The 22,674-nt window shown below is 38.3% G+C and overlaps 6 protein-coding genes across 6 annotated transcripts; 1 reads left to right on the top strand and 5 right to left on the bottom strand.

The window, feature by feature from the left end:
* Positions 1-455: 455 nt before the first annotated feature.
* GCK72_014987 (uncharacterized protein) lies at positions 456-1,011 on the bottom strand (the record flags this gene model as incomplete). Its single annotated transcript, XM_003091127.2, has 2 exons — positions 456-529; positions 678-1,011. The coding sequence occupies 2 exons, from the start codon at positions 1,009-1,011 to the stop codon at positions 456-458; spliced, it is 408 nt and encodes a 135-aa protein (XP_003091175.1).
* Positions 1,012-1,212: 201 nt separating this feature from the next.
* Positions 1,213-4,449, bottom strand: GCK72_014986 (uncharacterized protein; the record flags this gene model as incomplete). Its single annotated transcript, XM_003108688.2, has 9 exons — positions 1,213-1,441; positions 1,492-1,943; positions 1,989-2,324; positions 2,370-3,078; positions 3,123-3,451; positions 3,498-3,748; positions 3,798-3,942; positions 4,067-4,227; positions 4,272-4,449. 9 exons carry the CDS (start codon positions 4,447-4,449, stop codon positions 1,213-1,215), a joined length of 2,790 nt encoding a protein of 929 aa, XP_003108736.2.
* Positions 4,450-5,469: 1,020 nt separating this feature from the next.
* Positions 5,470-7,509, bottom strand: GCK72_014985 (uncharacterized protein; the record flags this gene model as incomplete). Its single annotated transcript, XM_003091122.2, has 5 exons — positions 5,470-5,652; positions 5,699-5,834; positions 5,886-6,101; positions 6,150-6,940; positions 7,261-7,509. 5 exons carry the CDS (start codon positions 7,507-7,509, stop codon positions 5,470-5,472), a joined length of 1,575 nt encoding a protein of 524 aa, XP_003091170.2.
* A 4,613-nt stretch (positions 7,510-12,122) lies between these two features.
* Positions 12,123-13,805, bottom strand: GCK72_014984 (uncharacterized protein; the record flags this gene model as incomplete). Its single annotated transcript, XM_003089759.2, has 4 exons — positions 12,123-12,248; positions 12,307-12,505; positions 12,556-13,616; positions 13,662-13,805. 4 exons carry the CDS (start codon positions 13,803-13,805, stop codon positions 12,123-12,125), a joined length of 1,530 nt encoding a protein of 509 aa, XP_003089807.2.
* Positions 13,390-13,824, top strand: GCK72_014983 (uncharacterized protein; the record flags this gene model as incomplete). The annotated part of the gene is made up of 1 exon (XM_053730561.1): positions 13,390-13,824. The coding sequence occupies one exon, from the start codon at positions 13,390-13,392 to the stop codon at positions 13,822-13,824; it is 435 nt and encodes a 144-aa protein (XP_053585333.1).
* Positions 13,825-14,502: 678 nt separating this feature from the next.
* Positions 14,503-16,850, bottom strand: GCK72_014982 (uncharacterized protein; the record flags this gene model as incomplete). The annotated part of the gene is made up of 11 exons (XM_053730560.1): positions 14,503-14,613; positions 14,657-14,714; positions 14,761-14,869; positions 14,917-15,251; positions 15,295-15,425; positions 15,470-15,539; positions 15,594-15,687; positions 15,732-15,932; positions 16,361-16,432; positions 16,483-16,604; positions 16,654-16,850. 11 exons carry the CDS (start codon positions 16,848-16,850, stop codon positions 14,503-14,505), a joined length of 1,500 nt encoding a protein of 499 aa, XP_053585332.1.
* Between the last annotated feature and the right edge of the window lie 5,824 nt (positions 16,851-22,674).

The raw sequence follows: 22,674 nt of genomic DNA, 5'->3' as shown, positions 1-22,674 counted from the left end.
TCCGCCTCTTTCCAATCATTAGTGCTCCAAAAACTGTCCTCCTGCCTAGATTTTACGCCCTTAGTCCTCCAGTCACTGCATCCCAAAACCATCCTTCTCATTCGGGTATCTCATTCCATTCATTTTTTGTTTCTCTTTTCAATTTTTCCTTTTTTTCATTCATTTTCAAAAAAAAACAATTCAATATCTGTTTTCACCACATCCCGTCTTTCTTTCTCTTTGTATCCCGTTTTCATCTTTTCGCTCTGTCAAAAAAAAGTTGTATCCGATTCAAATGATCTCTTTCTGTCTGTCTCTCTCTCTTTCTAATTTAATAATAATGACCCCATTTTATTATGGAATGAAACTGAGTTATAATTCAGTAAGTGATTGCACAACCTGATTGATCAAGAATGGGGAAGAGAATGAAAAGTGAGTGAAGAGAGAATTATGCATGCAATATATCGAAAAGATAATTATAGTTTTCCTTGTTCGGTGGTTCCACGACGTGCGATTTCAATGTCTTTCGCGATGGCAGTCTTCAGTTCTTCTGAAAAAATTATTTTAAGTCTTAAATATGCTGTCAAAGTCTACAAGCCAAACACCAAATCTTCAAAAATCTCGTATTTTTCGGTTCGCTGCTCTCACTATTTTTAGCAGAATTTTTAAATCTGCCGCTCTAAAAATAGCTTCCTTACCCAACGACGCGAAACTTCTCATATCTCGAATGTATCCAACGATGACTGCACTCAATCTTTTCCCATAAAAATCGCCACCGGCGTAATCGATCAAATGAACTTCCACCGTCTTCTTCTCATTGTGATATTGCGGATTCCATCCGACACTCATCGCCATACTATACGTGTTTCCTTTGAATGTCGCTTTTCCGTAATATACTCCGACTTTGAGTCCTTCTGGAAGATTCTCGATAACTGTGTCATCCATATTGGCTGTCGGACATCCGAGCTCTTTTCCACCACGTCCGAATCCACGGACAACTTCTCCTTCGAAATGATACGGCAGAATTTGCATTCTGGAATTGGAACATGATAATTATATCCTCTGAAATTGGAAGGAAAAGAACAAAGTGGTGGAAATGCCATTACAGAACAACGAGGAATTGGGGAAAAGGGCGTTAAATAAAATTTATTACGACAGATTGTATCAAATTTACAAAAAGATCACACTGGGAGGCAAGAACACATAATATTTTCGATTATCACATTTAACTTTTCACTCGTCATAAACTGATTTTCCCTCCTTATAATATGCATCAATGATCTTCTTTTGTTTATCACAATAAAATGCAAATTTTCCTTTGTTTTCGATCGAATTATTGATTATTTTCATGAAAGTTTTCTTCGCTTCTTTTTCGGTGATTCCAGCGTTCGCAATGATTCGTGGAATCGAGTTGATGAATCTGGTGGTCACAGCGAATTCAGAAGTGTGACTGAATTCTTCTCTGAAAGTAAGGAAATTGAAGATAAACATGTCTCACAATTATGGAATTACCTTCTTGAAATCTGCTTCATGAAGTACGTTTCAACAAGCGGCCAGAACTCCTTCAGGATCTTGTTATGCACAAAAGTTCCCGATTTTTCAGCCATATCAACGACTCGATCGATCACCGCGCCTAGCGTGTTTGGCTCAAGCTCTTTCGCGATTGCCATCAATCCGAACCAATTCTGATGAATCATTGGAAGTAGCATGTCATCATACAATTTCATGAACTCGATTCCTTGAGATAACAACCGTAGAACTATGATTTTGACAGGGATGTGTTCGGAAGATAACATATGTTTTGTTCGAAGAAGAATCTGTTCAACGATGATATGCTGTGGAGTGGGAAGATCCTTTTCGTCTTCTGAATCTTTCGGAGGTGACAATGGTTCATGGTTCGGATAATCTCTGTTCATACAACCCATGAAAAACAACAAGGCTTGAAGTAGAGAGTATGAGTATTGCTGAAAACGAATTCTGATTATTCAGAAGTTATTCCTAACTCACACCTGTTGATTTCGATCCAACGCATACAACATTTTCTCCACAATAACTTTGAAAACATTAAAATGATCGGGAATTTCCCCATATGCCAGATATGATTGAAATAGAATCGGAGCCATGTGATAGTTCGTAGAAGAAGTGCACGCCAGGGAGACTCGATTCAGAATATGACTACTGTATCTTCGAATAAGACGCTCCACAGCGTCTGGATCGTCTTTTTTCTTCTGATCTCTTGATGACTCTTCTGCGATAATTTTCAATGCAAATTGAGCAGATTCCGAAACAATCCAAGACTGAGAAGTGGTTTGCATCAAAACTGTACAGAGGCATTGTGTGGAGATCTGAAATTTTAAACCAAAATTAGAAAATACTGTCTTCTAACTTACATGGGACCTGTTTACGGTTTGTCCGATAAATCTCATACATAATGCCAAATTGGTCAAACTGAGACTCTCCACACAAGTACTCCAGTCGATTTCAAATTGATGCGACTCGGGTTTTGTGTCTTCTTTCAACTTGATAATGCAAGATCTGTTAGTCTCGAGTACTAAATACTCGGCAAGCATTAGAATGATTGGATCATCAGAAGGCGTGTCGGATGTTTTGAGTGAAGAAAGTAGATGAGCAAGTATGATATGATATGAAGCTCTTTTTCCAGGTGATTCCATTCTCATCAGATTATGCACCATATCGACAACCTCAATTCCACCAAGATCTGCTAGAATCTGACAGATTTGTGCGATGGCAGAATGGGTAACATCATATTGCAACTTCATTTTTCTCAGTGCTTGTTCGATATTTTCAATAGCTACGTCGCTTGTAATCATTATCTTTCTCTTATCAATTACAATACTATCGGCAAGACTTTTCAGCAACGCTTCCATAGTTCTTGAGCCAGTAGTCGATAGCAAGCGAACGCTATCACCTAGAGCAGTCAAGATGGCACTGACAATATTAATTTCTGGTAATCCATCCTCATTATGAGTTCTGACTGGTAGACGAGAGATATGAATATCCAGTTGCTGGTAGAAAAATTCTTCAGCTTTCCGCTTGTTTTTCACCAGTTCAAGAGCCTTTTTTCCGATTTCTTGGAATCTGAAACATATTAAAGCTTTCATAGAAATAGAAAATTAACTCACTGTGTGGATTGATCGTATCTCAAATGTATATACAAACTCATCAGACATCCATAAAGTTTTTCCTTCAGCAGATCTTTACACGCTTCTTGAATTTCAAGCGTCATTTCACAAACTGCTAATTTCACATCCCAACTTCGATGATTCATGTAAGAAGAAAGAGAATCACGAATACACTGTTGAATATGTTCTGATCCAGTTGTTCTCCATTCCTCGGTTTGTCCACGAAGGTAATTGTGAACTTGTGGAATATATTCATCCCAATTGATAGTTTTTGTATCTAATTTCACAGCGTTGTCGGCGAAAACCAGAATGACGAGGTCTTTGAAGAGCTGCAAAAATATTTATTGAAGAAAAATAAATGTGAACAGCACTTACTAAAAGTGCGCTTTTTATTAAACTGGGGATGTTTGTGCCTCCTTTTAAAAGTTTGGCGACAGCAGTACATAATCCGCTCGAATATAATGAAACTGTAGATGCTCGTTCCGGTGGACACTGCTTCACCATCGAGTGCAACAGCACGACCGCCCGTTTTCGAATTTCCAAATCTCCGTCTTGGTTATTAATTATTTCATTCATTTTGACGATAAGACGAGCCAATGCCATTGAGTTATTATATGAGAAAAAATCTATAATTGAAATAAGATTAATAAATAGTAGAAAAGATAACAAAATTACCATCGTTGACAGTCGGTGAAAGCTTCATTACGTCCATAATTTTCTGCAGAAGCTCCAAAAAATGTTGAGCACCGGAGTGATTGGGGATCTCTTCGACATAAAATTGAAATAGTGGATGTACATGTCTCCATCTGAATCCTTCGAGCTGAAAACGAAAATTTTGGAACAGAGAATTTTTTTGAAGAACATATAATTTAAAGGCGCAAGTAATTGTTTTGTGCTGTGGGTTTCGGCACGATTTGAATCATCACGGTACGGTATTTTTTTACCTTCTCAAAGCTGGAAACCATTTCGAGTGCTTGAATAAATAACGGAACCAATGCTTCCAAATCAAAAAATTTCTTTGATCCTGGAAGAACGATTCGAGCAGAAATAATAATAGCGGCACCAGCAGACTGTTGTTGTATGAATGAAAAATTCATTTCTTCAGCTAAAAATTAAAAATGAGGGAAACTATTTTTTATTTGTGAATACCTTTCAGTTTTTTAACCAGCTCTTCTACATCTTTCTCTTTTATCATTTGTCCGTTTCTCTTCAAATCGACAACAGTGTTGACACATTCAGTTGCAGTTGTAAATAGCTGTGAACTTTCTTCATCTCCAATCGGAAACATTCTGAATGCTTCTTTTCCTTCTTCTGATTTCTTCTCCATTCTTCTCACTCTCCGAAAATACTTTTTGTGTTGACCACCGAACAAATTTTTTGTAACTGAAACTTTGTTTTCAGGTAAAAATGTTACTCTTTATTATCGAGTGTGGAGGCAGATTGAGAGATGTAGTATCAGAATTCGAACATACAAAGGACTAGAACAAAAATGAATATTGGGAAAGATTGAGGGCAATGTGTCTCCAGAAAATTTACAATAAGGACATAGATCAGAAAGAAACCCGTTTCGTCTTTGATAAAATTTCGGTTCTTCACTTTTTATCAGCCGAGTTACGAGTGTGAGGAAAACGCGGATTAATGCCAGATTTAGATAATCTCTAGATCTAAAATTATCTTTAAAAAAGCAACATATCGCACTAGATTCTCAAAATATTTCGAGCTCTAGAGCTTTAAGTGCAATTTGAGAGCATGAGACTTGTTTTCTGATTTCAGATCGCAAAAAGCAGACAGACAGCCTCTGAATCTCTGGCATGAATGGAGCGCGTTTGCATCACACTCACACGGGCGCCTCATAGATGGCATCTTCAAGAAAAGATGAACTTTCTCGATGGAAAACATTCGGGTGAGATCGTTTGATAAATGGTGTAGAAGGAGTGAGAGGGAGAGAGAGAGAGTGAGAGACAAAGAGAGAGCACTGGGGTTTCGTAATTTCAATATAAAAGAGGTTGTGAGTGGAGACATCTCGAAAAAGAAGAAGAAGAGGGGAAATGGAATAAGGCGGGTTAATAATACGTCACCTGAGGCTTAATAACAGAAGTGTGTAATCAACGTGTTTTTGAGCAATATACCAGTAGGAAAGGAGGGGAAATTGAAATACAACAAGTCTTATGAACAACAGGATGGACAGACATAAAAATAATTTGTATCAGAAGAGAGTGAATATCCAATAACAAACTTTTCCAATACAGATTACAAATTAACAATTATATTAGGGGGGAAATCGGGTGAGAAATGGCAAAAAAATGGTGTGAGTTTGACTGCTAATAATGATTAATTTTTCTTTCTATCAAAAACGGCCAACTGGTCCATTCAATATCGTTGTTGGTATGGTTCGAACAATACTGCGAGATGAATATGTATTGTAATGTATTGGTGATTCTGGGATGAGATCTGAGTAATCGGCGGGCCTTGTTGGTTGTCCCACCGCCCATTTCAGTATTTCAGCGCCTTTCGCTGTTATGGGTGCTGTCTGGAATACATATTTTCAAATTCAGAATATTTTACGACAATCATACCTCATGATAAGCAACCAAATCAAAAAGTTCATCGTGAACAACTTGATTTGTTCCCAAAAATTGATAACCTTCTGGTATCTTCTCTACCAAAAAATGTTTGAACGATCCATCGCGTGCAGCGTAGGAAACTGTGTATCTGAAAATAATTTCAGTGAGTTTTGAAGAAGAAGAATTCCCTGAATCTCACCCCCAAATCCGTTCGGATACTCGAACCAGGAAGGATCCAGTTGGTTTATGTGTCAGCAAAACTTCCGATTGATCTCTCGAAATGATACCATGAAACCATGGCGCCGGTGCTCTTGTCTTCGGATCGAGACCAGTACCACGTGGAAGTTCTTCTTTTTGAAACCATTCAATTATCGCTGCTCGCGACTTCGGCTTCGGAGGTCGAGGAAGATTTTTTCTAGAACTCGACTTTTTGTTAGAAATTTTATTCATTTCAAAAACTTACATTGCTTCCCGTAAACTTCCAGCCTTGTGATCCTTTAACGCCGGCAAAATACTCGTACTCGTCCGGATCATTTGTTGATGTTTTTCCCGTGCTTTTTGCGCTAGTTCTCGTTGCGCATGCTCTGCTTCACGAGCTTTCCTCTCTCGTTCTTCCCAAAGTGTCTTCTCGCGGTCTTCGATCAACTCCGCTTCTCTCTGAAGCCGTTCGCGTTCTTCTACTAAACTTTGGAATATTTCTGATTCTCTTTTTTGAACTTCTTCCTCTCGTCGACCGTCGTCTATCCGAGGAGCACGCATTCGGACGCCATTTGTATTCTGAGCTTCTTGCATTCTATTCTGATATGTATTTCCACCGAATCCATTTGTGGAAGCTGTCGTTGGCGCCAAATCATATACAGTAGTTGTTGTTTGTGGGTTGGATGTGAATGTTGCAAAGTATCCAGTCGTTGGTTTCGATGGTACAGGCGGTTTCTCTCCGCGTACCAACTGCGCTTTCTGCGGCTGGGGAGTTGAGTAGCTAGATACAGTAGTTGTTGTCACAATTTGTGGAGGTTGAGTGAGAATTGGTTTTGGTGGTTGGAATAAAAGTAGAGGGGATGTCCCAGTTAGGTCGTTGTTATACAAATTGTCATAATTCTCGTGAGGTTGTGATCCGACAACCCGTAATCCTTTCAGTTGTGCCATCAGGGCGTCTTCATCGGAATCAGAAGCACCGGCTCGTAGCTCCCGCATCGCCAAGGCGTGGGCTTTTTCTCGACTTTCTTCTTCGAGTATTTCATCTATCGTTTTATCCTGAAAAGGGGTTATTTTTGTTTTAGAACCAAATTTTTAATAATCTTTTTAAGAAAAAGATCATTCGAAAGAAAGACGGGTATGCTTTGGAAGATTTGCAAAAAAATTGAATTTGAAATCTCTGCATTCTGCCGTGATGGTGTTCGCGGTATGACGTCGCTTACCGTAACCTATTTTTTCTATGGAAAATTATTGACTTGGACAACGGGAATTATGTCAAGAAGAAGCTTTTCCAACTCACCCACTTTCAAACTGATCATTTTTACTTTTTAAAATATAGATGTCTTCTATTTTTTCCATGTTAAAGAAAAAAAACTCACCTGTTCATGATCGCCCATAACCCACACCCATACTTCTCCATCAACTCCCGTCAGCCATTTCAATCCTTTCTTTTTCATTTTTCGATTCAACGGACCCGTCCGTTCGAATTCCGCCTCTGCCATCTCCCATTTTCGAACTTGTTCACTTCTCATCTGGCAGAATAATAATTGCTTCTGATCATCATCAAGTGCTGCCAATAATTCTTCATCAACATGTCCTGTACTGAGAATTTCACTCAGAATACTCATTTCTTTATGCAAAATATATCAAAATTGTAGTTCTTCTTTTGTGTCCCAGTGACTCTGTTTTCTTTGAGGTTTTACCTGGAAAAAAGAGATTTTCAGCTTGAAAAAAAACACGAAAATTACAGAACACAATAAACGCCTATTCTGATTTATGTCATGCCGATTTTCCTCAAATCAAAAAAAAAGACGTAGAGAGATAGAGAGCGAATGAAAGAGAAAGGAGGTAGCAAAGACAGAAAAGGTCGTCAGTCACACATACAAACAGACAGAAACACATGGTTTTCTGAATCTGTATTTCCAAGTGCGCGAAAAGTAGAGAAAACAAGAAAACGAGACAGAGGAGGGGAAGAAAAATGACTAAACATAGTGCACCCACTATACCTTCTTAGTCATTTCCGCAAACAATATAGAAATTTTTTTTGACGAATTTAGGAGTGGAAAAAAGAGAGAACCAAATAGCATAGTTTTGGAGTTGATTTTTGAAATTTTTTGTTAAAAAATATGGAAAAAAAACTGAAGTCTGGGATATATTTTTTAACAATACCTACTAGTGAAAGTTGCTAAAAAAGGTATCAGTAAATCCGGATTTTTTGGATTATCTAGAGCTTAAAAAACGGAGAAAGCAATTTCCCAGGTTATCTTTTTTTTTTAATTTCAGCCAATAGTAAGACTTTTTCTATGAAAAATCTCAGAAAGTTCACCTCCTCATAACTTCTACCAAAGGTTTTCTCAAAACAAAAAGAATAATAGTCTGGAAATCAACCAAAAACCCACATCTCGTGTCCCCATTCAAACCAGGAAACCCGTCGAGACGAGAATAAAAAACGACAGAACTCTCTTTTCCTTTTCGTCAAAAAAAACGAGGGCCATTTAGGAGCATAGAACCGACGACCCCAGAAACTTTCTAGGAACAAGGGAAAGAATTTTTGTTTCGGAAGAGAAGAAAAAAGCAACTCTTTGGGTTGAATGGAGCAAAAGCAGATGAAAAAAAAACGTTTGTGCAACGAGAAGAATGTTGTCGGGGGTCGAGTTGGAAAAGAGGGGCAACAGATAGCCAGGCCAAAGTGGAGAGAAGTTGATGATCGGGGGTCAGCTGTTGTTATTTTGAAGAGAGTTCTGGAGGAAAGGAGGAGGAGATATCAGAAATGAAACGGTGATTGACCTGGTACGATTTCCTTTTGGATAGAAATTCGAAATTCAGAATTCGACTCAAAAAGTTTAAGGATTAAAGAATATAAAGAAAGAGAAATACGAAAATACGTCTCGAAGAAACCTTGAAATCCGATACGTGGAAAGGACGTCTCGGCATGAAGAAGACGGGGCCCATGTACACTTTCCGAATGGAATTTCGAAAAAAAAGAAGAGAAAAAACACCTGGGCATGGTTTAATGGGGTCACTATTAATTGTGTTGTCGGAAAGGCGTTAGAGGACGCATACGATAAGATGTTTTTTTTGGGATTTGGAATATGGGATTCGAATTCTAAGGACATGAGGCGTCAGAGATGAAGACAAAAGGGCAAAGATTTCGAGTTTTCAAGTGGAAATTGGAGAAAATTGATGTGTGTGGGTGGTTTCAATTGTATTGGAATTGGGAACGCAGAGATTTAGAAAAAAACCATTTTTAGTTTTTCTCTTTCATTTTTGGAATGGATTTTTTCTTTTTTCAGAAATTCCAGAACACCAACCTCAATCAAAGTTGTTTCAACGAGTATCAGAACAAGTAAAACTTTAGGAAGGAAATGTTGCTAAGCAGGTTCTCCAAGCTTCCAAAAAAAGAGTAAAGAACAGATCTCCAAGGTGAGAAACACGAGGTGCCAAAACATATTTCTCTCGTTTTGAGTAGCCATTCATTCAACCCATCATATTACTTCTCGTCAAACTTTTTGGGATCCACGTGATGTTGGAATGAGGGAAATGGACGGAGGAAAACGGGGTTGTAGAGGAAGTAGGGGGAGAAATTACACATCTATCAACTTCTGCCTCCATCTTCCCCATCTTCTTCATCTTCTGGTGCTTCTTCTTCAGAAGACACTGATGATGATGGCGTAACATATGCAATTTCTTTGAATGTCTGCGTCTCCGATTCGAACATGGGAACGGGAGAGGGTCCATTCTTTCTCTCCAGAAACACAATAGGAGGGCGAAAAAAGAAAAAAGCGGGAAGATTTGAAATTTTGGAAAAAGGAAGGAAGAAGAAAAGTGGAAAAAGCAATGATGCTCTTTTTCATGTTTGGAAACATTTTGAAACAAGCCATCTTCTTCTTCTTCTTCTTCTTATTTTGTGTCTCTTTTTCAACCACATAGTGACCAGATAGAAGAGAATTGGATAATTTCAATTGGTTCTTCTCCCTCTTTTTGTGTCTTCCCTTCAATCTGGTAACAGACAGAAAACGAGAGGACACGAGTCGACCAAAAATTGGGAAGAGAAAGCATTTGTTTCAAAAAAGACGACACAATTTTCATTTCTGTGGAGAGGAGCCAACACACAAATAGGCCACAATGAGTTGAGAATTTGCTTATCATTTCGAATAGAAATGGGGCAAAAACTGACGAAAAACCTCGTGAGAGACGAGCGCTGGCAAAAAGTGTTGCCGTTTTTATATTGATATGAATACATAAAAACTGAAGGTGACGGAGGAACTATAAAGTTTAGAGGCTTGATTGACATGCGGTGGGTTATCAGAACCTTTGGAAAAAAGTTTCAGTTCCGGAACACTAAATGTCAATTAGATTCCTTACACATTCCAACACCATCAACTAGAAAAAAGTGCATTGTTCTACTGCCCCGGGAGGACGATTCGGCGCACAATGCGGATTATCAACAATTAGACAAACTGCAAATAAAGTGAACGCAGCGCATACCTGACCAAGTTATAACGAAATAAAATAACTTGTTACGAGAAAACTGGAATAGTCTATAGAAAGAGATGGTGAGGGCAATGGGAAGTGGAAATAGGCTAATGCTATGGTAATGGCCTAGTTTAGGTTGTTGGACAATAGGTTCTTTTGGACAGAAAAGGTCTATTTCAGATTCCTTGAAGAAAAAAGAAGACAGTAAACGCCTTTTTTTGTTGTTTAATCGAAAGGAGGAAGACGCATCTTTATCAGCGTAACGAATCTTTTTGAGACAATTAGTACTGCAATATTAGTTCTGGTTTACGCTCGTCTCTTCACTATTGTCATGTGAACCACGCCTTCAAGAGATATGGAGAAGGAAAAAGAACAAGAAGAAGTGAGCCCCGAACTGAAAATTCTGTAACAAAACTGTAAAAATAGAAATACGAAATCGAAAGGAGAACGAAGAGTGAATGTGTTTCTTTCTCTTTCTTCCCGCAGGAGTGTACAATAACTCGGAGAGTGACAACACACAGCAGTACAGCAGTAGTCATGGGTGATGAGAGAGTACAGAAACACGTGGAGGGTGTTAGACATTCATACCTGGACATAGAGAAAGAAGAAGAAGAAGACGTTTCTTTTTCCGTAAAAAGACTGTGTGTGCCTACAGGGCGTATACACCCTCTTGGCGGGGCAAGGGTGTGCCCCGTAAAATGGGAATTTGGTATGCGAGAAGAACCTGCCGTGGTAGGCTTTACGCCAGATTAAGGCGACGAATTTCGACGACGATGGCCATCTGTTCTTTTTGAAGTGAGAAAAAAGTCAAAAACTGCGAAGAAATGGAGACGAAACTAGATGGAAATTTCGTATGCGAGAAAATGGAAAAGAAGAGAAAATACAGTAAAGCTAGGGAAAAGTTTCAAGAAAAAGCTATAAAGTGCGAGAAAATGTCGAAACAGTTTTTACAGTAATAAAAATATTTGAAACATGTTTTCGAAGAACTTTTCTACAAAAACTCTCGAAACAGAAAACAATCGAAATGTTCTATTTCGGTGCCAGCGCCGTCTGGTAAAACCAGTCAAAAATCAATGTGGGAACGGAGGGAAAATCGAAAAAAAAGGCCTCCTCCATCTTTTTCCAATTCGATTCATCGGATGAACACTTTCCGGTGTTTACCTTCTCGCTTCTTTTCCGTCTCTCCTCAAATTGCATTCTCTTTTCGGAAAACCACTTTCTATTATGGTTTATAACATGTAGCTCTCTCTTTTCAGAAGTGAACACCTGTTTTCGAATGAATTAATAATGAACCACCCATTCAGGAAAGCGGGGAAAAAGCTGACGAAAACAAAATATTCACATAGAAATCGGAGGTGATGCTGCCCCGGTAGAGGAAGAAGAGGGGTACGCGGGAAAAACGGCAAGCTTTGTGAGCAAATCTTCAGGATGCTCTTCCGAGTGATTAGAGAGTATTGCAGTGGGAAAGAGAGAGCACAGAGATACTGATAAGTGATTGAGGGAGCAGCAGCACTTGTCATGAAACACTTGTTCGGCCGTCCCCCCGGGGGCCAGTTTGACCAAGGAATATATCCACGGGAAGGAGATTTTGAAGAGAGAATCTGAGGAAAAACCATATTGTTTGAAACAAATTTAATACAAATAAAGAAAAAAGAACAGATGATTATCCAGTTGGAACACAATTTATATACGGGACAAATAGACAGAAAAAGTGAGAAAAATGGAAAAGCAGTTCGAATAGAAAAATTATTATAATATTTTGTGATTAAATTCCCATGTTTCTTCCTTCGAGAGATACTTTGACAAGGCGATTAGCCTTTGATTTCTTGGTTCTTTCTTGGAAATCACGGAGTGTTTGATCGTACCGGTTGCTTCCAGATGCCTTCTTCTCCTGGAAATAAACAAATTAGATTTCTAAGAAATAAATAAATAAGTTTAAGTTTTCTTACCCCCTTGAATGCTCCAGCCACTTTCCATTCAGGTCTGATGACGTAGTCTTTCGTAGATGGTTTTGGCACACGTGCTCGATTGATGTATCCTTTGTCTCCTGGCTTCAAATCCGAGGATTTAGTCGATCCCAACCCATCGGCATCTCTGATTCTTGGCTTCTTCGGGGTCTCTTCTTCTTCTGGCTCTTCTTCTCGACTACTGGAAATATAAGTAAATTAGAATAAATTATCTCCAGAACCTATACTTACCGTAATTTCTTCTTTCTCTTCTCCGGCATTCTCGCGTAATCCCGCTCTTCCCGTTCATTTCTCGATACCGTACTGTAGTCAGTGTCCAAATGATAAATTGGTCTCGCCCATTCACCAATCAATTTATTGGCAATCGCCTTGTTCTCTTTCGTCTCATTCGGATGTTTGTAGAGCATCATGACGGCTTTTCCGAGTCCAGACTGCTTTAGAGTACTTCTGTCAAGTTTCCAGAACCGAGGATTGTGAAGAAGCTTGAGAAGAGTAATACGAATATCAAGAGCCGGGAGACATTTGTCTGGAAGAGGTGCCAGCCACTCAGAGAGAGCACTCATGAATCCGTTTTCAATGAGCACTTCAACAATTCCAGCTCTGAGCATAACTGCTTTGACCTCTGGGAGCATCTTGATCTTCTGGAATGCCGGTTTTCTCTCCACATTTGCATTCCGATCAGATTTCGCTGCATGTTTCATTCTTTCAGTCAGTCTTGAAACCATTCCGTCGTCATCATTAATGATATCAATACCACTATCCTTTCCACGACGAGTTTTCTTCTTTCTTTCAGCCTTCTTCTCTGCCAACATCTTATCAAAATCCCATTCGAAGTTATTTCTACCACGTCTTGGTCCATCGTCGTCATCATCACTGTCGTATACTGGTCTGCTTTCTTGTCTCTCTTCCTCCTCGATATTTCCCTTCACCAGCTCATCCAAATCGTCATCTTTCTTTTTCGGACGATCTTCATCATCGTCATCACTGTCCTCTCCGAACAAGTTCTTGCGAGCCGCCTCCTTCTTTGAGCTATCTTCTTCTTGATCAGAGTCATCTGAATCGAACATGATTCTCTTCTTCGGTACTTCTGTGTCACTCGCATCCGAATCAAGGAGTGTTCGCTTTTTCGATGTTCCCTCTCCGTCTGAATCGTCGTCGCTGTCTATTACAATTTTCGCTGTTTTGATTGGAGAAGGTGATAATGGGCTTTGTGGTCCAGAGCTAGCTGGAGAAGGACTTCTCCGAACTGGACTCGAAGCACCTGGACTCTCTGGCACTTCTGGCAGTTCATCCTGTATGAGAAATAAATTATGCGAAAATGGGATTTATAAATTTACCTCGCCCTTGTATATGTCTTCAACATCCCCAGTTGGCGATTGTGGAGCGTTTATATCTGAACGTGGAGAGACTGGAGCCAATGGTGATGATGCTGCGGATGATGCGGGTGATGCTCCGCGCGATGCATCCTCATGGTCCGACATTCCTCGAAGTTTGAACTGAAATAAGAGCATTACATTAGAAAGTGGAAATAAGCGGAGAAAAAGAGTAAAATAACAAAAATTTAGTCTCGAAAATTTTTTTAGAGTGCAAAAAGCAAGAAGAAAAATGAAAACTTGCGGAAAAGATAATTTTCTTTTTAAAAAACTGATAATTCTTTCCGAAAACGATTTCTTTCTCAAACAAGACTATGATTCTAGCTACTCAATGTATTGAAAACTGAGATTTCTCTGTAAATTAACCGAAAAATCAACAAACTGAAGAAAATCGATTAAAAACGACTAGTTAACCAGTGACGTCAGAGTTGTTTTTTCTAGGCTGTACAGCACACATTTCGTGATATTCGCAGAGAAAGATGGCCAATTAAATGCTATGAAGAATATCTATTAGCCTGAAAATCTTAAAGAAAATTTAAAAAATGCGAAAATCGATGAAAAAAGCTTCGAATTGAAGTCTGAGGTTTTTTTTGTTTGAAAAAGCGATTACGCTAAACAACACGCGCGTACGGAATAACGGAGTGTCGTTGTTACTTATGTATGAGTCCCAAAAAAGTAACATGTGAACAAAACAGTTGCAATTCTTTGATTTTTAAGAGAAATCTTTCAAAAATAACTAATTTATTATGAACAAGAAAGCCCAGTATTTAAAATCTAGAAAACATTTCTTTAAAAAGAAGGAAAATTAAAACAAAGTCGGTTCATCCAAATCGAGAGTTCCATAATTTGGAGCTATCGACGGTCCGAGATCAGTGAGAAGTCGGATTTCCAGAGGATCAATCTGTAAATCAGAGTCCTTAAAGTACTTGGATTTATTGATTGGGGGAAACGCCACAAACCTTATAATGGAATTTTGTCTCCGGAAGTAATCTCCACAGAATCATTGAGAATAAGGAACTGAAATTATTAAAATAGAATAAAAACTAGTTTCATAGAAACATACGTTGGAATAATAAATATCAGATAGCTCCATCCTCCTACTAACTTGCTCAGCGGATAGTAAAACAGGGTTGTAGTGATTGTACATATCCAATTGACTGCCACAGCCGCCCCTGAAATCGAATCAAATTTTCTGATAAACATAGAATTTCTAGCATACCCAAACTAGCACTTGCAGCTTCTGGAGGTACTAATTCTGCAGGTAAAAAGTAGGCAACTGGTCCAACTCCCAAATTATAACCGACTCCATACATAAAGAAAGCGGCAGCGAATCCCCATGATGCCCATCCAGTTCTTTCAGATGACATCAATGTGAAAATGAGTAAAAATACGTTTGCAGCAATACAAAACATTAAAGTTTTCAAAAGAAGGGGTCGTCTTCCACGAGTTTCCACCCAACGGAGAGCAGGGATGGTTAGGAGAATCGAGATGATTGAGCCAAGGGCGGGAAGGAATGGAACAAGAATATCTATGAAAGACACTGCTCGGAACATTCTGAAAATACAGTCAAGCAGAGTAATGTAACAGAAAAACTAACTCTGTAGAATAGGAAATAGAGACCATGCTTCCAGAGAATATTTGAGTTGCACTAACAACCATTCCAAGTAGAATTCCACGTCGGATAGAGGAATTCATGAAGGCTGAGCAGAGGGAGAGTTGTTCGGGCATCTGAAAATCGGACGTTTAGTAACCTAGACGTTTTGAAACTTTACCTCCGGTACCATATCCCAATACTCTTTTATTATTTCATCCTCATCACTATCTTCGATATCATAGTAGAATCTGAAACTCCTTCTTTTCCAGAAAACAGGCACCATTGAGAATCTCACAACCTACTTGATACTCTCAATCGCTTCAGTGTATCTTCCCATTTGAAGGAGATTGTTTGGAGTGTCAGGGATGAAATATGAGGCACCCAACATTACGAATCCTGGAATTCATTCTCATTATTTCTTTCAAAAAGTCCTAATCTACCAAAAAACGCTGGCAACACCACCAGAATCGGCCACGTGTCCTCGTCACCGAACATGAAAGGAAGTGAGAAAACTGCTCCAATTGAAGACCCAAAACACACTGCAATATGCAAGAAGCAACTCATCGATCCCTTGATATTTTTTGGAATCACTTGCTGAAGATATAGCGGAGCGAAGGCACATGCCAACCCCGTGTAGACTCCTGGAATTTTTTTTGTTCTTTCGAATTTTTCGAATTTTTCGGTAGAGGGAGATCCTCGAGACTTGTCATGAGTATGCTTCAGTTAACAGGGAAGTCGTTTTTGCAGGAAGGAAATTGAATTATTTGAGATTCGGAAAATGTTTGGGGAAGTTTTTGGATCCTTGGTCTTAAAATTTCCATTTTTGATTCTGATAGTCATGTATCAGATCGTTAAGCTTGTCCTTTTTCAAGAGTTGTTTTTGTGACAATCCGAAACTCATTGTCAGTTTCAAAAGGCCCTAGATCCAAGTTTCACTGATTTCTGATCATTGAAAATTACGGAAACTTTTCCTAATTTGTCTCATGACCACCCTCATAGTAAAGCGTGAGAATTTTGGAATTTCTCAACTTATCCCCTTTTTCACTTTACTTTGTTATTCTCTTCTTACCCGTCAAAATCCGTCCAATTATAAACGCAATTGGAAACGAAATCCAATAGGACACAAACATGAGAAGTGAGCCTACAAATTCAGAATTTCTATCTTTCGACGTCACGAATTCTCTGTCTAACCGGCAATCAGAATGACGTTATTCCATCGCATTAACACGTGTTTCGCTCCATATTTAGAAATTGGTCCGACCATTAGACATCCAATTAGAGCGCCCACTCCTTGGGAGGATACTGTAAGAGACCTGGAATTTCGAATTTGAAAGTTAGACTTCTGAATTCAAGCACACTCACCAAACCAAACTCTCCTCGGTTGGACTTAATTTCAACCCGAATATATTTTCGAAATTATCAAATATAAAGTTTTGAATAACCTTTTCTGGAACATTCAACAAAACAATATAATATCCAACGGGAAGAATTGAGAATAGAACTGTGATGAGACAGATGAAAACCACTTTTCCTTGATCTTCGATCACATTTCGAATCATAAAACTATTCTGTCCGAATATTGCATTTGGAACGGCGGCTGATGTCTGCAAGTTGATCTTGTTTTTATGGGATTTGGTTCAGATTTGGTTTAGCTTAAAACTGTTTTGAAGGGGGTGACAAGTATTCCGGAAATGAAATCTTCTAGGATCATTAGTTCTGGAGTCACTGCCAGTTATCACAGTCCAGAAAAAATGAAATCGATGATACGTGTTTCAAGTTTTTTTGGAAATTTGTCTTTTCAAGAACAACGCCTTTTCAAGTCTCCAAAATGCGCCGTTTAGCAAGAGGACAAGTTTCAAATTAACTTTGGAATATTCTAGTGATTCGGCTGAATTGTCATCTTGAAAAAACGAGAAAAGACAAAAAAAAGACAAGAAAAAGAGTTTCACAAGATTCTTTTTTGCATTTTTCTTCTGAATTCCCTTTTTGCATTCAGCGTCTAAAAACAAATATCATGATTAAAAAATTTCACTTAAAAGTTTTAGTATCATCTGAAATCAGTCAAAAAGCACACAAGTTAACGATTTCTAGGTTTCACCTTGAGAATTCCATCGAGAATATTCATTTAGAAATAAAAATAAATAATTGATTTATAAATAATGACGCCTCTCTTTTGAACATTGATTAAAAGAACGATTCACTAACCTTCATAACAAGAATAACAGAAAGTTCAAAAACCTTTCGAACTGGAGCTCCAACACTCACTCACAACTAATCAATATCAGTGTTTCCTGTCGAGAAACAGACACATTGTTTTTATCTTATCACCATATTTCCCTTTTTTGTGTGATTCTCCAATATGACTTGTGACTTATTCTATAGTTTAGAGTCTCCTACCGATGCTCACTGATCTTTCGAAAATAAAAGAGTGATGTGAATCATTTAGGTGAGAGAAAAACAATGGAAAGTATTCAATTAGTGCACACATTCGGATTGACTCATTAAGGGAATTTTGGGAAGAGAGAAAATGAATAATCCGTTGCTCAGCTTCTAGTTGTTGTCACCTTTTCGTATAGTTTATGTCTAGAGTTCTTACTTGTGAAGTTTTTATAGTCTCTAGAAGATTCTGTAGTATAGAAATGACTGAGAAAAATTAGGTAAACTTCAGAATAATTTTCATTTCAAAATAGTATAAGCGCCTAGAAAACTAGGCTCTGGAAAAATATACTTTTTCTAACATAACTTGCTCCTACTTTTTCCTAAATTACCGATCCTATCTCAGAGCTGCTCATAGTTCCATCCAGTTCTACGTGACTTTCCCTATAGTAATCTTCAGACGCTTTCACAAAAAAACTTGAACATCGAATACTAATTCCTATTTCAATTCAAGGAGAAGGAAGTTTTATTGCCGAATAGCTGTGTATGTTCTTTATTGGTATTTCCAATAGCTTTAGTAGTGTCGTATCTTGGTGAAAATGTCAGTTCATTTGGACAAGAGCAATTTGCAAAAGAATAGTACATTCTAAAAGTTTACAAAACTTTTAGAAACAATACTTTTGTCCACCTTCCTTTCAGCATTCCAACACTTTTGTCCACCTTCCTTTCAGCATTCCAACACTTTCTAAATCCACAAATTTCCTCATCTAAACAAAAACATCTTCCCAACAAGTGACGTATGTTCGATGGTTATTACGGACATCTACTCATGTTTTAACACTTGAAATTAGTCTCATTTTTCAGGATGTGTTGTGTTGTGTGTATACATTCCATCCAGTGACATTTATAAAACTTTTTGACGGAAAAAGAGTTAGCCAGTTCGAGTTTGACAAGACTCTTTTCGAGAAGGATTCATCTTGTTCAAAATCTGGAATTACCGTTCGCAATGTAGTTACCATACTTCAAAAGCGGGCCGACGCGTAGCTCGCTTAAAACGAAATGCTATGATCAAAATGTAGATATCAGCGAGCTCTATGTCTGCGACCTGCTACGGGCCGGATGGCGGTTCGTTAATGTGCCGCGGCCAGGGAAAAAGTGACAAAAACGCGAAAATAGCCAGAAAGTCATTTCGGCCCGGTTTGCGAGTATGGTAGTTACAGCCAAGAAGGCGTGGCTTCGAAACGTATTGCAGAATAAACGTGCCATCTCCTAGAATCCATGTTTCATTAATTTTGTCAATCTGTTGACTTCAGTTGAATTTGGTGTCCAGTCATTTTCTTAGAAATCTGACGGAAATTCCAAAAAGTCCAGATCAAAAACCCAATTTTGAATAGCATTATCTTCAACCCATTCCTTGATCTTCTCTTATCCCGTTTTCTCCGAAACCTCTCTTTTTCAGTCAAATTCAAGTCAACTCAACAAAAATGACAAATTCCAGCCAATGGGTAGTAAATAGGATCATCCAGATCATACACAATCTTGACATTTCATTCAAAAAGTTACCCTAATGATACCATTGTAATCCATCCTTTCCTTCGTTTCTCACTCATCAATTATGCACTATTTGTCCCTTCTTCTATTCTCGCATTCTGTTTTCTTTAACACATGTTTTCTTTTTTTTTTGCAAATGGTCGTTTCCTTCCTGCTTAGGTTAAGGATATTAGGTATTCAAATTGTTCGTGTGAGCTCAAAGTTTAGCCGAAAGGGTCAATGTTCCAAAGGGTACTGTAACCGATCCCTTGATAAGCTCCACTTTTTCCAATATTCCAACTGCAATTTTTTTCTAGATACCACGTCACCAGCAATCCCAATTTTCTCCGAAATGCCAACTCCTCTTCTCCTTACAAATCCCCGTATATAATTGTGTCCATTCTGCAAAAGAATACCCTTTTCGTATTTCCTTTCTCAATGATTCTTTGTACTATTACCCTCATAAAACGACCCAATTACTTTTTTGCATCGCTCGAATCGTAACTCCGCCCCTTTTCCAGGGCTCATCTTATTACTCATTTTTAAGAGATAAATCTTCAGTTCTCTACTAGTACATGTAACCGCAATTAGCCCTTTTTTCTACTAAAAAAAGAAAAGGATTTCTCTTTTTTTGGGTCGACGATGCGCCAAGAGCATCCAATTAGTGAGAAACGGATTGACACTTTCTATCCCTTAAAATATGATCTTTCTCTCCTCTGATTACTCGTTTTTATTCGTCAGTCGTTGTATTTTTAGAAAACCGAGTGGAAAGCTTATGGAAATTTGAAATTAGCTTCTCGTTTCAGAGTGACGCCATGTCGCCTCCATATTCTGTTTAGTTGTTTACCCATAGGAAGTTTTTGATGGATATTCATTGTCTGTCAAGATACATTTTTTGTGGTCTGACTCGGAGTGTGGAAGAGGAGAAAAACAAAGGAAGCAACAAAAAGTGTCTGCCGGAGAAAAGTTTTTGGTGGTCTTGGAGATATGGATCATAGTTCTTCGGTTCTTTTTCTTTATAACACTTCCGTTTTCTTTTACCATATTCTTATCCAGATCAGCTATTCTCTGACCCGTTATTGTTTACAGCTCCAAATCCCTTTACTCCGATTTCCTAGAATCACCCTAAACTGTTATTGAAAAAATGATGACTAGTCAACCCACCACACGTTTCTCAATTTCCAGAACCCTCCCTCTTTCAACCTTTTCCTATATCAAAACTCAAAATTCTTATTTTTCAAAAAATTTTATCAAAAATTACACCTTACTACATTGTTGTTTGCTTGTCACTTCTCCACTCTCTCTATCACTTCTTCTTTCTGTTTGTGAAGTGACGACGACTTCTGAATCACCGCCCGTTTCCTCAGGTACGATTATCCGATCTCCGGAGATTCGACGACGTGTCATGATACTACAAATTCACATTCTTCTTCTTCTTTTCCTTCTTCTGGTTTTGTCTACCGACATTTAGTTTGTATGATTGTTATTCCCTTCGTGTCACTTTTCTGACAGACATCTTCTTTTCTTCTTTTTTCTCGATCCAGCTGGATCCTGTTAGGCAACATCCTAGGTCCAGCCAGACAGAAATTTTTTGTCGCGCTCTTTGACATCATCCGAATGAATTCTGAATATTCTGAAAATGTCTTCTGTCTCCTTTTTTTCTTTTTTCGTTCAAACATTCAATCCCCCATTGTTTTGTTCCGTGTTTAATGGTTCACTGAATTTCAAAATTTAAATTTGAATCCGAAGGATTCTCATTCTTTTTTTGTGTCTCGCTCTTTTTGATCTACTCTAAAATCCAGGAAAATCATGTGTTTTTGTTTAGCATCATCTAGAATATATACCTGTCCCATGGTTGCTCATTTCCACCCTCACCTTGCTGCTCCTTTTGTCATGCGTCTTTGTTATATACACGTGGATTTTTGTGGTTCTGCAGAAGTTTTATTTCATAATGTGTACTTTTAGAGAGAAATGCATAATGTATAAGTCTCGAGAGCTTTGGTTTCGGTTTTCTAGAAGGTTCTATCAGAAGGTTCAACAAATTTGGCAGCTGCTTATTAGGGTTTGGGCGTGAAATATCATTCCTGGCCGCTTAGTTAACCTCAGGAGTTGCTTAGCAAGTCAGGTAGAGCCGCTTGACAAATTTTCTGAGCTGCTCATTGTATTGTAAGATTTTCTCATTTTGCCTTTAAAGATGCTTACCAAGCTCTTGGCGCTGCTTAGAATCTTGTTACTTGAGTTCCTTCTCCCCTCTCCAAACACCTTATGAATTCTATTTCCGTATTCCAAGTTGTTTCTTTCATCAGATGATGACGTCTTCATCTTTCTTCCACATCCACCGTTCTCTGTGCGGTGCTCTCACAATAGATTCCTCCCCAGTAGTGTCCGTCTCCGGATGTTTCTCCCTATTCATCTCATTCGGCTCTCCTTCCAAACCAAGACGGTGCTTGGATGTGTATCTAATTCCACAAATTCAACACTCTTCGAAATCATAAACATTTTTTCTCTTTTCTTCTCAACTCTCACGTCTTCCTTCTTCTTCACATCATGTGGACGGACGTCTTCTCTCTAATTACCCTTCTCCTTAAAAGCTCAACACTTTGAATTGATCTCTTTTTATGACTACAAAGTCCGCTTTTTCTATTCATTTCCTGTTTGATCATCAGAAAAAATTAAGTGCTTTTCTCTGGTCTGACAGAGGAGGAAAACCAGGAATCCAATAGAGGATCTCATTATTATTCAAAGTTCTCTCCTTAGTGGGTGGCCATCAAAAACATGTAGGTAGAATGAGACGACGAGAAGGATCCAGGAAAACAAAACACACATCATTTTGTAATAAATACTGCAAATCCTAGGGTGAACTGAAACACTAGTAGATTGAGCTGCTAACAAGAAAGGGCTTGTTTGGCTGTTCAGTAGAAATTTATGCATCGAGAAAAATGGCTTTGTCGCTTCCAATATTTTACACTAAAGATTCAGAATCCTCGAGCTCTCAAAATGTTTTAAAGCTAATTTTGTTTTATTCTTTTGTGTAACCCTTAACTGCTCTGACCGTAAGCTTACTTGAAATTTTGAATTTGGAGTGAAAAGACACTCCAGAAGAACAACTAATTAGAATATCTGCTTAGACATTCTCAGACTGGGTGGGTGGTGTAGTACAACCTTAAAAAACTCCTGTGAGATTTTTATGACCTCCAATTATTCATGTTTCGTCTAGACTGTTCAGATGAATTCAAGCGTTCAAAGTTTCTAGAATTCACTATTGTACCATAGAACCTGTTATCATAATTCGTTAAGCACAACTATTTTATTTTCAAAGGCTCACCGATCAAACCTTACATTTCTCATTCTGCAAGAAACTCGCTTCCAAAAAACCTTCTTTTGAACGTTCAAATTTTGACATATCCCACGAACACTTTTATCTTCAACTTTCCCAAAAAACACCGTTTCCGTTCATTGAATGTTCATTCCCGTAAT

The sequence above is a fragment of the Caenorhabditis remanei genome, chromosome IV (genome assembly GCF_010183535.1).
Source record: "Caenorhabditis remanei strain PX506 chromosome IV, whole genome shotgun sequence".
In the NCBI taxonomy this organism is placed as follows: domain Eukaryota; kingdom Metazoa; phylum Nematoda; class Chromadorea; order Rhabditida; family Rhabditidae; genus Caenorhabditis; species Caenorhabditis remanei.
The sequence above is the reverse complement of the archived record's forward strand: the minus strand, read 5'-3'. Positions and strand labels throughout refer to the sequence as shown.